This window comes from Cotesia glomerata, linkage group LG10 (genome assembly GCF_020080835.1).
Source record: "Cotesia glomerata isolate CgM1 linkage group LG10, MPM_Cglom_v2.3, whole genome shotgun sequence".
NCBI classification, from domain to species: domain Eukaryota; kingdom Metazoa; phylum Arthropoda; class Insecta; order Hymenoptera; family Braconidae; genus Cotesia; species Cotesia glomerata.
In genome coordinates this window covers 14,435,458-14,449,577 of record NC_058167.1, presented here as the reverse complement: position 1 = coordinate 14,449,577, position 14,120 = coordinate 14,435,458, and the positions used below count along the sequence as shown (strand labels likewise).

At 29.1% G+C, this 14,120-nt stretch overlaps 5 protein-coding genes across 5 annotated transcripts; 2 read left to right on the top strand and 3 right to left on the bottom strand.

Moving 5' to 3' along the window:
• Positions 1-71: 71 nt before the first annotated feature.
• LOC123272471 (DNA ligase 1) lies at positions 72-2,123 on the top strand. Its single transcript, XM_044739256.1, has 3 exons — positions 72-420; positions 489-747; positions 1,164-2,123. Exons 1-3 carry the CDS (start codon positions 208-210, stop codon positions 1,916-1,918), a joined length of 1,227 nt encoding a protein of 408 aa, XP_044595191.1. The 5' UTR covers positions 72-207; the 3' UTR covers positions 1,919-2,123.
• Positions 1,934-5,585, bottom strand: LOC123272467 (amidophosphoribosyltransferase-like). Its single transcript, XM_044739253.1, has 7 exons — positions 5,326-5,585; positions 4,496-4,771; positions 4,039-4,331; positions 3,287-3,536; positions 2,972-3,208; positions 2,559-2,908; positions 1,934-2,436 (listed from the first exon to the last, which is right to left on the bottom strand). The coding sequence occupies exons 2-7, from the start codon at positions 4,752-4,754 to the stop codon at positions 2,164-2,166; spliced, it is 1,662 nt and encodes a 553-aa protein (XP_044595188.1). The 5' UTR covers positions 4,755-4,771; positions 5,326-5,585; the 3' UTR covers positions 1,934-2,163.
• Positions 5,586-5,953: 368 nt separating this feature from the next.
• On the top strand, positions 5,954-9,303 carry LOC123272470 (multifunctional protein ADE2). Its single transcript, XM_044739255.1, has 6 exons — positions 5,954-6,255; positions 7,113-7,436; positions 7,710-8,053; positions 8,149-8,424; positions 8,517-8,661; positions 9,049-9,303. Exons 1-6 carry the CDS (start codon positions 6,249-6,251, stop codon positions 9,216-9,218), a joined length of 1,266 nt encoding a protein of 421 aa, XP_044595190.1. The 5' UTR covers positions 5,954-6,248; the 3' UTR covers positions 9,219-9,303.
• Positions 9,304-10,187: 884 nt separating this feature from the next.
• Positions 10,188-13,236, bottom strand: LOC123272464 (xaa-Pro aminopeptidase 3-like). The gene is made up of 4 exons (XM_044739249.1): positions 13,092-13,236; positions 11,576-12,526; positions 11,145-11,507; positions 10,188-10,359 (listed from the first exon to the last, which is right to left on the bottom strand). The coding sequence occupies exons 1-4, from the start codon at positions 13,138-13,140 to the stop codon at positions 10,190-10,192; spliced, it is 1,533 nt and encodes a 510-aa protein (XP_044595184.1). The 5' UTR covers positions 13,141-13,236; the 3' UTR covers positions 10,188-10,189.
• LOC123272465 (UPF0449 protein C19orf25 homolog) lies at positions 13,091-14,105 on the bottom strand. Its single transcript, XM_044739250.1, has 2 exons — positions 13,814-14,105; positions 13,091-13,619 (listed from the first exon to the last, which is right to left on the bottom strand). The coding sequence occupies exons 1-2, from the start codon at positions 13,938-13,940 to the stop codon at positions 13,405-13,407; spliced, it is 342 nt and encodes a 113-aa protein (XP_044595185.1). The 5' UTR covers positions 13,941-14,105; the 3' UTR covers positions 13,091-13,404.
• Positions 14,106-14,120: the final 15 nt, after the last annotated feature.

The following is a 14,120-nucleotide window of genomic DNA, read 5'->3' as shown; positions in this document are numbered from 1 at the left end:
CACATGAAAATAAATAAAACTAACATGGCGCGCATTTCTTGTAAATACACAAAAATGTAGATCTTAGTCACGTGATTTCACCACGTGTTATCATCTATCAGATGAAAATTTTGTTTACAATTTTGTCGGCTTAAGTTGTAGGTTAAGATTCATCCAGGCAACGGATATATTATAAATATTAATTCGTTTAATTTTTAAAAAATCAAAATGAATAATGAAGAAGAATTCGTTACCTATGAAAATGAAATGGAAGATGATGTTGATGATGATGACGTTTGTGACGAAACAGAAGAGGAAGATATTTTAGTCTACGTTGAATTTGAAGGTACATCAGAGTCTACTATCTTTTGCAATGAAAAACTCCAATTAGACATGATTGGTTTAGACATGGAGCATCCGATTATGCAGATTAATGGAAAGGTAATTTTTATTCGTTGTTTTGTTACAAAAGGTACATAATAATTTATTTTTAATGTTTACTGTTTTAGCATTATGAAGGAACGTATGAGGATGATATGGGAACGAGCTTATTCTTCGAGAAAGACCCTAATGCAGTCGTTGATGATCCAGTTTTTGACCTACCAAATAATATTAAGTATTTCGGTAAAGTTGATAAAGTTCTTAAGATGAAAAGAATTTTCGTTAAGCAGAGAGTTGAAGTTTTAGGAAATTCTGAACATCCAAGTTGTCTTCCTAATATGAAAACTATTCAAGACTTTGGAATTCCATCTGATTATCAAGAAAATGGTCAGGACATTATCAAATTTTTTTATTTAAAAGTATCCCGCAAAAAAACAGACCCGGAAAAAATTTTAATTCATATTATTTCATTAAAATTATTATAATATATAAATAATAATGAATCATAGCTTATCATTATTATTTGTTTTGCACTTAAAATAAATAAATTCTTAAAAAAAAACTAAGTATCAAAATAATAATAATAATAATAATTTTTTAACAAAAAATAGAGCAATCATTCTGGGGGTGCTTGTTTTTTTAGGAAAATTGTAGGTGTAATACAATTATTATTATTATAATTTTTATTTTATAATAATTTTAATGAAATAATATGAATTTTTCATAACTTTAAAATTTTTTCTGATTACCATTTAAATAAGTTTGAGTCAACCTTTATTCATAAAAAAAATTTTTTCGCACAGCTCTAAAATTATGGACAGAAAAAAGAAACGAGCGAATGAACGCATTAGACGAGTACATAGAAAAGCAAAAACAACGTGAAGAAAAAAGACGACAAGGTATTGAATTAAACTCTGAGTCCGACGATGATATGCCATACGCATTTAACATTGATAATCCAAACGATCCTCCAATTGACTTAACCACTATTGCGAATGATAAAAATACCAAGCCTAATTATAAAAGTAAATACAGAGAGATCAACCAAGGGCTGACGGTGATTGACCCGGGACCATCGACATCCAAAGACAGCGTTCCTTGGATTAATCCTAAATTAGAAGCTGACTCTGACTCTGATGATGAATCACTCCCGCGTGATGAAGGTGAAGGTGTACTAACCAGAGAACCTGAGCAAAGTACCAACGAGAGTAATGAAGACAATATTGACGAAAACGAGGCTGCTGAAATTTTAAATCGTGACCCAGATGATATTGTGGCTAGTTGTTTACGGGCTAATGACGAAACACCGATGGATCAAGACACTCCCCTTAATGATAATTATAAAAATAATGATAATGATAAAGATGGTGATAATGAAAACGATGACACTGACATGAATGAAGAGGAGATAACCAATTCCGAATCATCGGATAAATTAGAGGATACTATTGAAGATAAAAAAGCAGAGAAAGAGAAGAAACGCGAGGCTAAGATGAAAGAAATCACGGATAGGCTGAAGAAAAAAGCCAGAGATGAAAAAACAATTTCTGAGACATAATAAAAAAAAAAATTAATTTTTATATCAAGTAATTTATATACAATTATTTGTAAATTTAATACAAAGACAAATTTTATTTTACAAGTTCTGGATTGGTTCATTTTTTTTTTTAATATTTTTATTTTTAGTTTTAAGTCGATGATTATTAGCTGCGCTGCAAAAGTTGGAATGTTTTATTTTTATTTAAATATTTTGATTTTTACTTTTTAATTATAAAAAGCTCTGGGTATAAATTTGAGTTTTTTTCACCAAACAAGATCACTGGGCAGTTCATCTGGATAGTCGCCAGTCAAACAAGCAGTGCAGTGACCGACGTAACTACTGTGGCGATTATCCATCCCGTTCCTGACAGCAGCTACGAGTCCGTCGACGGATAAATACGCCAGTGAGTCTGCTCCAACATGCTTCGCAAGTTTTATGCTGTCTAGTCTATTTGCTATTAACTCTTCACGAGTTGGAATATTTATTCCCATGTAGCATGGGTATTTTAGTGGTGGAGATGCGATTCGTATGTGTACCTACGTAGTAATCATAAAAATACATATATTTAATATTTAATCATAAAAATATATATATATATATATATTTAATATTTAAAAATTTTAAGTGTTTAAAATTGAAATAAAAGGTAAAAAATTACTTCTTTAGCGCCAGCATCTCGCAGAAGTTTTATGATAGGGCCAATAGTATTTCCTCTTACTATTGAATCATCAATAAGAATTAGTTTTTTTCCTTTGAAATTCTCCGAGAGTGCTCCGAATTTTTTGGCAACTCCAAGCTGCCTTAACCGCGTGCTAGGTTGAATAAACGTTCTTCCGACGTATCTATTTTTGCAAAGCACTTCAGCGAAGGGAATTTTGGACTGGAGGGCGTATCCATGCGCTGCAGCTGTTCCTGACTCAGGTACTGAGCTTACAATGTCTGCTTCTATTGGAGATTCAATTGCTAGGACTCTACCACATTGCATTCTTACTGAATACACCATTTGACCTATTAAATAATTTATTATTATTATTATTATATTCAATAAAAATGTTTTTTTAATATATTTACCTTCAAAAATACTGTCACTTCGTGCAAAGTAAACATACTCGAATATACAGAACGCCTGACCTTTCTTATCAGGCCTCTCGACAATATCAATAGTCTTTATTCCTTCCCTAGTTAACTCAACAATTTCACCAGGAAATACTTCACGAACCAACCGTGCTCCGATACTCAAAAAACCGCATGATTCTGATGAAATTACCCAGCCATCAGCGTCTTCGTCGTCATCAGAATCATTTCCCGCTGTAAGATTAAATAAATTAAAGTTTACTTAAATAATAGAGTTGATAAATTATTTAATGACTAAAAAATAATTCTTACCTAGTTTACCTACAGGAACAATTTTCCCAATGCAAAGTGGACGATTGCCATACGGGTCTCTTACACCGTAAATTTTATCTCTCTGCATAATTACCAAAGAATAAGACAACGGAGCTAATTGCATCAGGTGTTTTATACGAGCTGGCCAGTCGGGACCATTTACTTCACCTTCTGGAGGATTTAGACACAACGCTTGTGTTATTAATTCTGAGTCTGAATGCGTGGATAATCCAACACCTCTACCAAGTACCTAGTACAATATAATTCAATTAAAAAATTAGATAATTATTAGCAACCTTGCCGTCACTATAATTTATTAAATGATGACTTTTGTTAAATTGCACTGTACTTTTTTAAATATTGACGTTTTTAAAGATATAAGCTCATCCCGATGTTACACTTATCAAGAGCTTTTATTTGAGTACCTACATGCATTTTTGATATATTTTTCATATATACATATATATAAATATATAAAATATATGAAAAATTCATGTGGGTACTCAAATGAAAGGTCTTAATAAGTGTAACATCGGGATAAGCTTATATCTTTAAAAATGTCAATAGTTCTCAAGATACAAGGTCATTTTTTAATTATGCATCTAGAGATAGAGCATTTTTGAATGCAGCCTAAATAGTTATCACCATAAAATGACTATTGGTGAGAATGAGCACTGGCCACAAAATTTTTCTTATTCTTTTAATAATATAGATTTTAATTATCAAAAAGTAGTTGAAAAATGATATCAAACCATTTTCCTAAGCGATTCTGTGTTGACGAGTTCTCCATTGTGAGCAACAGCCAGAGCTCCATGAGCAGTATGGACAACGAAAGGTTGACAGTTTACTTCCTCACTAGCTGCGCTGGTACTGTACCGCGTATGACCTATGCCAAGATTACCAACGAGTTTCTTCATGCTGTCATCGTTGAAGATGTTATTGATCATTCCCATACCCTTGTGAACGCGGAATGACTTGGCGCAGATTCCTTCACTGGTTACTATCCCAGCACTTTCTTGCCCTCTGTGTTGCAATGCTACTAATCCTACGATTACAAGATTAATATTTAGGTAATAAGATTTATATTTAATAATAAATAATAATTAATATTTATTAATATTAATTATTAATTATTTTATTAATAATATTAATTATTTTATTATTAATATTTGGGTGATCAAATATTTAAAAAATTTTTTAATTTCATACCTAGACAAATAACTTGACCAACATCAATCGGAGAGGGCCAGTCACCGGCAGCAATACAACCAAACACTCCACACTCGTGTGTCAACCCTGACGATTTTTGTCCGCGAGTCTCACCTTTACTTCTTACATAAGGTTTCTTCGCATTCTGAGTTTCAGCGTCAGTATCAATATCAGCACAATTTTCACCTGAATTCACCACAGACAATCGAGCCATCGAATATTCGGCTCCAGATATTTCTTCTCTAATATCACAGGACATTTTTACTTGGATCACGCCTGAGAAATAAAATAATTTGTTTGTTATTTATTGTTGAAGAAAACTATCAAGAAAGTTTGAAAATATTCCGATGTTGAAAATATTTCGACATGGTTTTTTTAATCCATAAATATTATCTCTATTGGTCTTATAAACTTATGACCCCCTACGTACTTCTGATATTAAAACATCAATAATAATAATAATAATATTAATAATAAACTTTTGATGTACGTCAATAATTAACTATCACAATCTTATGATAACAAACATTTCATCATTTTATTTTGCATAAATAAAACACTCTTGTTGATCAACAATTTATATTCGTATTTACAAAACAACAAAATTATTTTTATTTTTTAAATGTTAGAAATATTAAAAATTTTTAACGTGACTGTACCTTAAATTAAACGAGTTTTCTGGTGAAAAAAAAATAATTATAATTATTATTTATTATTATTATTGTTGAAAATTATTTTATAATTGTAATTTTTTGTTAAATTTATTTGATGTAAAAAAATTTAATTCCAATAAAATAAAATTAAAATATTTTATATTTATAAACTCTTACCACGTGGGTGAGATGAGTCCAGTAGACCGAAAAGTAAATAATGCGCAGTATATATTGGTATAGTCTCAGAATACCTTTCTGTAATAGTCAAAACTTGTTGTAGGGAATATGTTTATAAAATAATAAAAAATAAAAAATTTTTGGTCGAGGAACCGCGTGGTGTAGCCCCCGTAGCAATGAGTAATATAGTGCCGCAGCGTGGCAGCGTCTTTTACTTTAAAACTTTGTCTTTTTATACACCACATATATATCTATAATATGTATATATATTATATACTTTTAATATATATAATATATAATAAATTTTTTTACTTACACATAATTTATTAAAAATTTTTCCAATGTCTAAAAGTTGCGCTCTTTCTTTTTTTATTCTGACAGCAAATTTTGATTAATAAAAAATTATTAATAAATATTAATGATTATTATATTTCTTGCAATATTAAAGCATATCTGAAGAAAATAACAATTCATAAATTAATTGGAGTAAAACATTTAATTATAAAAATAGAATTGCAAGAGCTGATGATAAAAATGTGACTATCAGCTAATTCTTCACATTTTTAAATATTTAAAAAAATAAAGTGATAATAATTTGAACTTTTTTTTTACATTTATAGGCTGGTATTTTTGATGGTATTTATCTAGTCAATTTGATTCGCTATCGGAGATGGGTATGTATGGTGCGACGAGAGAGATAGACAAAAATTATATTGAGAATTATTTGGGAGAAATAATTGTGATACGATTATTGGAAGGGGCTGAAGGTCAGGGAACGAGAATAAGCGGGGACATATATTGAGGATTGAGGTACAATATACTACTGTTATTTTGTATTAGTTGGGTAGTATATGCTTGGTACTTGGAACTCGACCCATTGCTAGAATCAGCAATTTGCCGGCATTTTATTAACTTTTAATAACATGGAAGGTATGTTTTAAATTATTTTTTGTAATTTAAGTAACAGTTTTTTTTTATGTTACTTTTTTATTTTTATTTTGAGGTTGATAGTATTTGATTTCTTTAATATTAAATACGAGCACGTGTTTAGATTTTGTACGTTAGTACAGTCTAGGCTAAAAGTTTTTAAATTTAGATTTAAAGGTCCGTTGAAGTAGTCGAAAAAATTTTATTACATCCTTTATGAGTTTTTTTAATAAAAATTTCTTTGTTTTTATTAATCAAGTTCTTATTATTGAAATCTAAAAATTAATAAGAATTTTAAGTTTCTTTTTAATTAAAAAATTTTTAGAATTATTTTATTCACTTTTTTTTTTTTTAAATGAAATATTAAAAAAAAAATAGTCTGATACTAAAATTAGATGTATATTAATTTAGCAGATATTTAATAATTTTTAGAATTTTTGTTAACAAATAAATTATGGCAAAAAAAAAATAAGAAAAAAAAATTGACATGTAGAAATTAGAAAAAAATTGAAAATGCAATTTTTTAAAAATAATTTTTTAGAATTAATTTAATTGTTAAATAAAATTAAAAATTTGTTAAGTGACAGCTAACTTTAATGTCATAAAATTAGCCGACATCTAAAAATTTTAATAATTTTTTTTTATTAAAAAAAATATAAAAAAAATTAATTTGTAAAAAATTTGAAAAACTCTAATTGCAATTAAAAAAAAATATTTCTTAGTTCTAATTTAATAAATGAAGAAAAATAAAAATAATAAAAAACGTTAGCTAACTTTATTATTATAAATAGTCTAGGAAATTTTATTACCGAAATTATTGGAGGTAAAATAAAATATTAAAACGTTTAATTACTTTTAAGGTTACAAAACAGGAAAATTGATAATCGAAGGAAAAACAAAGCAAGTATATGAACTTGCTGATGAACCATCACTATGTCTGCTGCTGAGCAAAGACAGAATCACCGCTGGAGACGGAGTAAAATCCCATGTTCTCGAAGGCAAAGCAGCTATCAGCACAGCGACCAACGCTAAAGTATTTGAACTGCTGAACAAAGCTGGTCTGAAGACTGCGTTTGTCAAGTTAGCTGGAGAAAAAGCTTTTGTAGCTAAGAAATGTGAAATGGTACCGATCGAGTGGGTCACCAGACGTCTCGCAACTGGAAGTTTCCTCAAAAGACACCCAGGTAATCAAACTGACAACAAATTAAATTGATGAAAATTAAGTGAGCCGACTTCTAGAATTTTTTTTTATTGAAAAAATTATAAAAAAAAATTTCATTTGTAAACAACTTGAAAAACTAAAAGTGCAATTTTTAAAAAATATTTTTTTTTCTAATTTAATTATTGAAAATAAATCAAAAAATCAAAAACGTCGGCTAACTTTAGTATTATATTAAATTGACAAAAAATAAGATGAATTATTTTTAAATTTAATTTTGTAAATTAAAATATTCCAGGAGTACCAGAAGGTTACCGCTTCAATCCTCCGCTTCAAGAAACTTTCTACAAAGACGACGCCAACCATGATCCCCAGTGGTCTGAGCAGCAGATAATATCAGCAGGGTTCAAGTTGAACGGAGTGACCATCGGAAAAGACGAGGTCGATATAATGCAGCGTATGACTCTTGCTGTTTTTGAAATTCTGGAGCGCGCTTGGGCAACTCGCGACTGTGCTTTGATAGACATGAAGATAGAGTTCGGTATTGATGCTGAAGGAGAAATTCTGGTCTCTGATATCATCGACAGCGATTCCTGGAGACTCTGGCCTTCTGGAGACAAAAGATTGATGAAGGACAAGCAGGTAATAAAAATTTATTTTCCAAGCAAATTTATGTGATTATTAATTTAATTATGATTAAATATCTGGCTTATTAATTTAAATTAAAATTGTTTTAGGTGTACAGAAATCTCACGACTGTTACTGACGCGGATTTGCAAACAGTAAAGCGTAATTTCGAGTGGGTAGCTGACCAGTTGGACTATCTTGTTCCTCCGACCAAGCCGATGCTCGTTATTTTGATGGGATCGGCTTCAGACAAGGAACACTGTCAAAAAATCGCTAAGCATGCTGCTGATCTAGGACTCAGGGCGCAATTGAGAGTCACTAGTGCTCATAAAGGCACTGCTGAGACAATGAGAATACTCGCTGAGTACGAAGGCAGTGGCGAGAAGGTTTGTTTGTTAATTTATAATTAATTTAATCAATGAGTTCAAAGGTCGATAGCTTTTAGTTGTAAACAATTACTTTATTCTTATCATTACAGGTTGTATTGGTCGCAGTCGCTGGTAGGAGCAATGGACTTGGCCCAGTACTTTCAGGCAACACTGCATTCCCGGTTATCAATTGCCCACCTGTTACTACTGAAAATGTCGACCAAGATATTTGGTCTTCATTAAACGTTCCTTCGGGTAATAATTTTAAAAATTATTATTATTTATTTGTAAAGAAACGCCCTCGGCAATTTACAACAATATATTACATTTTTATGTATAGAATGTTTAGAATTAATGATTTTATACAATACATAGCATCTGCAAAGAGAAGATAAATTTAATAAATTTGAGAAATTAAAAAAAACAAAAAAAAATTTTTTTTTTTTAATTAAATTTGAAAGAAAAAATTATAAAAATTTTAAAGATAAGGAAAACATGATGTCTGATAGTTTATAATCACTATTTGTACACCTAGCACGTTATTATTTTAGAATCACCCTTATAATTTTAAAATATTATAATTTTAAAATATTTTTTTTTTAATCATTTTACGAAATATTAATTATAAAAATTTTATTTCAGGATTGGGCTGTACTACTGTACGTTATCCTGAGAGCGCAGCTCTTGCAGCAGCTCAAATCCACGCTTTGCATGATCATGTTGTCTGGGCTCGTCTTCGCGTAAAACAACTTGATAACTTTGTCACTTTGAAGTACGCTGATAAGAAGTTGAGAGATTTAACTATTCAATAATTTTTATACTCGAATTTATAATTTTTAAACTTCAAGTATGCAACTACAAAAAATACACAAATAATAAACGATTATGTAAATAATTTTCTTACCTTCAATTTATTTTTTACTTTATAAATATTTGGAAATTATTATAATTATTATTAGAGAATTTTATAATGATTCGTGTTAATAACAATAATAATAAATATCAATGATTATCAAGAGAAATAAGAGTACAATTTATTTTAAATCTGTCTAGCCCTTATATAAAAATCTATGATTTAAACAATTAAATTTATGTTATAATAATAATAATAATAATAATAATAATAATAATAAATATTAATATTTTAAACAGTGAATTCACGACTTGAATAGATTGTAAAAAATTTATTTTAATGAGTTTAATGATAACAAGTGCTGAGGTTACCGATAAAAATAATTTATAAAAAGTAAATATTTATTTTGTCTTGGATTAATAGTGCTCGCTAAAGCAACTGTATTTTAAACAGTAAAACTGTCAATTAATTATATTATCCAGGTAATAAAATAAAAAATTCAATTTCTACTACTTTAATATTTAATAAAATAATTTATTACTAATATTTTTAGATATTTTCCGTCGTAAACATTGTCTTCGAATTGAGGCTGTAGATTAACTAAAAGTAAACCAAAAAATTATTGAATTTTTTATTTTAAATTTTACATTATAAGCCTATAAATGATTGATGTATTTTTACAATAAAAACAGAAAAGTCCTAAAATAATGTAATAATGTGAAAATAATTTATATAAATTTACATGTCACTTAGAATAAATGTTTATAATTGCTTTAATTGTTTATACAATACTATTGTTATTACTGGTAGTACTATATTGGATACAAATTTACAACATAAGATTATTACCTGTTAAGCAACTGTATGAATAAAACATTTGACAACAAAAACTGTTCAAATTAATAAATATCATCACAAAAATATTTTCAATTACGAGTCATTGCACTTTACTATCGATTCGATGTCTGATATCTCTTTAGGGCAGTTTCTCGTAAGAACAAGTGGCTCTCCGTCTTTAACCAATACATCATCTTCAATACGGATTCCTAGATTATGAAATTCTCGCGGTGCTAGTTTATTTTTTGGATTAACGTAGATACCTGTAAGTAAATTAATGAATTTATATACAATTATAATAATGACTATAATTATTAATAAGTACTAGCAACCTTGCAGTCACTATGTGACTGCTGGGAGTTGTGAATTATAAATAAATAAAATTTTGCTTTATTAAATAATGACTTTTGTTAAATTGCATTGTACTTTTTTAACTATTGAGCTTACATCTTTAAAAATATCAATAATTAAGAAATGACCTTGTATCTTGAGAACTATTAACATTTTTAAAGATATAAGCTCATCCCGATGTTACACTCATCAAGAGCTTTCATTTGAGTACCCACTTGCATTTTTTATATATTTTTCATATATACATATATATAATATATATAAATATATGAAAAATTGATGTGGGTACTCAAATGAAAGGTCTTGATGAGTATAACATTGGGATGAGCTTATATCTTTAAAAATCTCAATAGTTCACAAAATACAAGGTCATTTCTTAATTATTGATATTTTTAAAGATGTAAGCTCATCCCGATGATACACTCATCAAGAGCTTTTATTTGAGTACCCACATGCATTTTTGATATATTTTTCATATATACATATATATAATATATATAAATATATAAAATATATGAAAAATTGATGTGGGTACTCAAATGAAAGCTCTTGATGAGTGCAACATCATGATGAGCTTATATCTTTAAAAATGTCAATAGTTCTCAAGATACAAGGTCATTTCTTAATTATTGATATTTTTAAAGATGTAAGCTCATCCTTATATAAGCTTATTCTCTTAATAATATAGATATAGTACCTGGTTCAACGGTGACAATCATTCCAGGCTGTGTTCTAATACTCCGTGAAATTTTCCCTGTATCATGAACGTCCATTCCCAGATAATGACTCACATGATGCGGACAATAAGTAAAAGCAGTGGCCGCTAATCTATCATGCGAATAATTTTTAGGTATCAAGCCTATCTCTTGCAATCTTTTGCCCAACAAGTTGCCCATTTCATAAAATAAATCATCCAAGGTAGGAAGGTGTTTCAATTGATTGATAAGTGATTTTTGTACTTCGAGAACTATCTCATATAAAATTTTCTGTTGAGGACTGAAGGTACCACTAATAGGCCATGTTCTTGTTATATCTGACGAGTATCCATGGTACTCACATCCTAAAATTTATAACAATTAATGGATATAGAAAATTATGTATGTTGAAATAAAATAAAAAAGCACAAACCAGCATCCATCAGGACCATATCTCCATCATTCAAAATTTGATTATTTGTAATGTAATGAATAGTATTAGCATTTCTTCCTCCAGCAACAACTGGAGGATACGCCAAAAATTCGGCTCCATTCATCCGACACTCGTAATCCACCGTCGCAAACAATTGATGCTCTGTCATACCAGCCTTGGTAACTTTTATTGTTTTTGCAATAGCTTCCGAGGCGATATCACAGCTCTTCTGCATCAATTCAATCTCAGCTGGTGACTTGATCAAGCGAATTTGATGAAAAATATCCTTTATTGACGTCGGGGCCAACCGACATCGATCCGTACTGGCTAGTATTCCTAACGTAGATATTTTTTTATGAATTTCCTTGTGAATAATGTCATGATTGTCATACCAGATTGATGCACTGGACTTGTACTTATTAACCAGCGAATTTAAGTAGGAGTCAAAGTCGGAGACCGGGAGTGACTGGTCAAATCCGAACATCTCAGCAGCAGCCTCAGTTCCAGTCACCGGTCCATCCCATAGCTCGGACTTGGGGTCTTTTTTTTGCACGAACAGCGTACATAACACCTTATCGCTGTCAATTGTCATCACCAAAACGCTGTCGGGCTCCTGACAGCCAGTGAAGTACAAGAAATCTGAATTTTGGCGAAAGACGTACGGAATTTTGTCAGACATGTAAACTTTGCTCGCGGATGGGATTATTACAATATGAGAGGTTGCATCTTTTGGTGAGAAATTTTTTATAATGTAATCTGCTAGTTTTGTCCGACGGGTTTTAAACTCATCTAATTTTATTCCAGGTACCAATTCACCGGGTTTTAAAAGGTGAGGATGCGTTTGTGCGGTTGGTTGGCCGTACAATTGTTGGTGATGATCGCATGATTGGTTTCGGGTACTTGGGCTTGATGATATTATTGTTGAGTAATTGTCAACTAATTGTTGTATTCCTGGATGAAAAAAATAATTTATTTGCTTAACATTTTATGAAAATTAATTTAGCAGATATTTAATCATTTTTAGAACTTTTGTTAACAAATTATGGCAAAAAAAAAAATTGACATGTAGAAATTTTACAAAAATTAAAAATGCAATTTTTTAGAATTAATTTAATTGTTAAATAAAATTAAAAATTAATCAAGTAACAGCTAACTTTAATGTCACAAACATTTTTAGAATTTTTTTTTATTACAAAATTATTATAAAAAAATAAAAAAAAATTTTCATTTGTAAAAAACTTGAAAAATTATAAGTGCAATTTTTTAAAAATATTTTTTAGTTCTAGTTTAATAAATTAAGCAAAATAAAAAAATAAAAAATGTCGGCTAATTTTATTATTATTATTTAGAATTTTACTTCTTTTTTATTAATAAAAATTTTATAATTAAAAATTAAAGCAATAAAAAGTAGTATTGATTAATAAAAATAAAAGTATGAATTAATTAATTCTAAAATCAATAATAAATCTAAATGTATAACCTAGTTTCAATCTTTAAAAAAGTAAAAATATCGTACCTAAATTTTCTAACCGAAACTTCGGACACTGTTTGATAAATTTGAACATTTTTTTTAACTTAATTCTTGAAGCACTATCATGAAACTAATTGTTTAAATGAAAATATATAAAATATATGACGTAAATCAAAATAGAGAATTGTTGTTGGGAACAGCTGACTGCGGTACTGAGCGGGAATTTCGAATTTCAGAACTGAAAACTTAACAAGTTTTACTAATTGTTTTTAGGATGAAATTTATAATATTTAGGTGGTAAGAGTCAATTTTTTTAACAATATAAGTATAGTTTGTTATTAAAAAATGTAAATATAAATTAATTCACGAGAACAGCTTGTGCTTGATCACGAATTTCTTGTGCTAATTTAACGATTTCTTCGTAACTGACTTGAAGAGCTGATTGCTCTTGGTTAAGACTTTCAGAGAGTACTTTCAATTGCTCAATTCCATCTACATATCTCCGGGCTTGGCGGTATATTGTTTCAGCATCGTTGACATTCGTCGGGAAATGCAAATTGTATTGTTTATTATCTGTAATTTAAAAATAGAATTCAATTTTTGTTCAAATTTGGCGCTAAAAATCAAGACGATTACAGCGCCTCTGACAGCTATTATTCTTTACAAAGCTGTAATAATAAATAAATAAATAAATAATTGATAATCAATCTAAAATTAAATTATTGGAAAATTTTAAAAATTTTCAATGATTAACATTAAATACATACCATTTTTATTAATATTAAATGCGACATCATTAGATTTTGCATTTTGAAGGTCTTCCATAATTTGTTCTCCTAGAGGAAGACTTGGTCGAGGTGGTAGGTTACTTTTTTTTCCTCCAAACATATTCATTGTTAATTAATTAATAGTAATTATTATTCTCAAAAATTACTTCTTTTTATTTTAAAAATTATTATTTGTTATTTTTTTTATGAATGTGTCAAAAGAATTTTGTTTCTGTTGGTCGACGACCATTAATTGATTGACAAACGCGAACGCTACGCAGAAAGGTGGTCAATTACCGAAGTAACA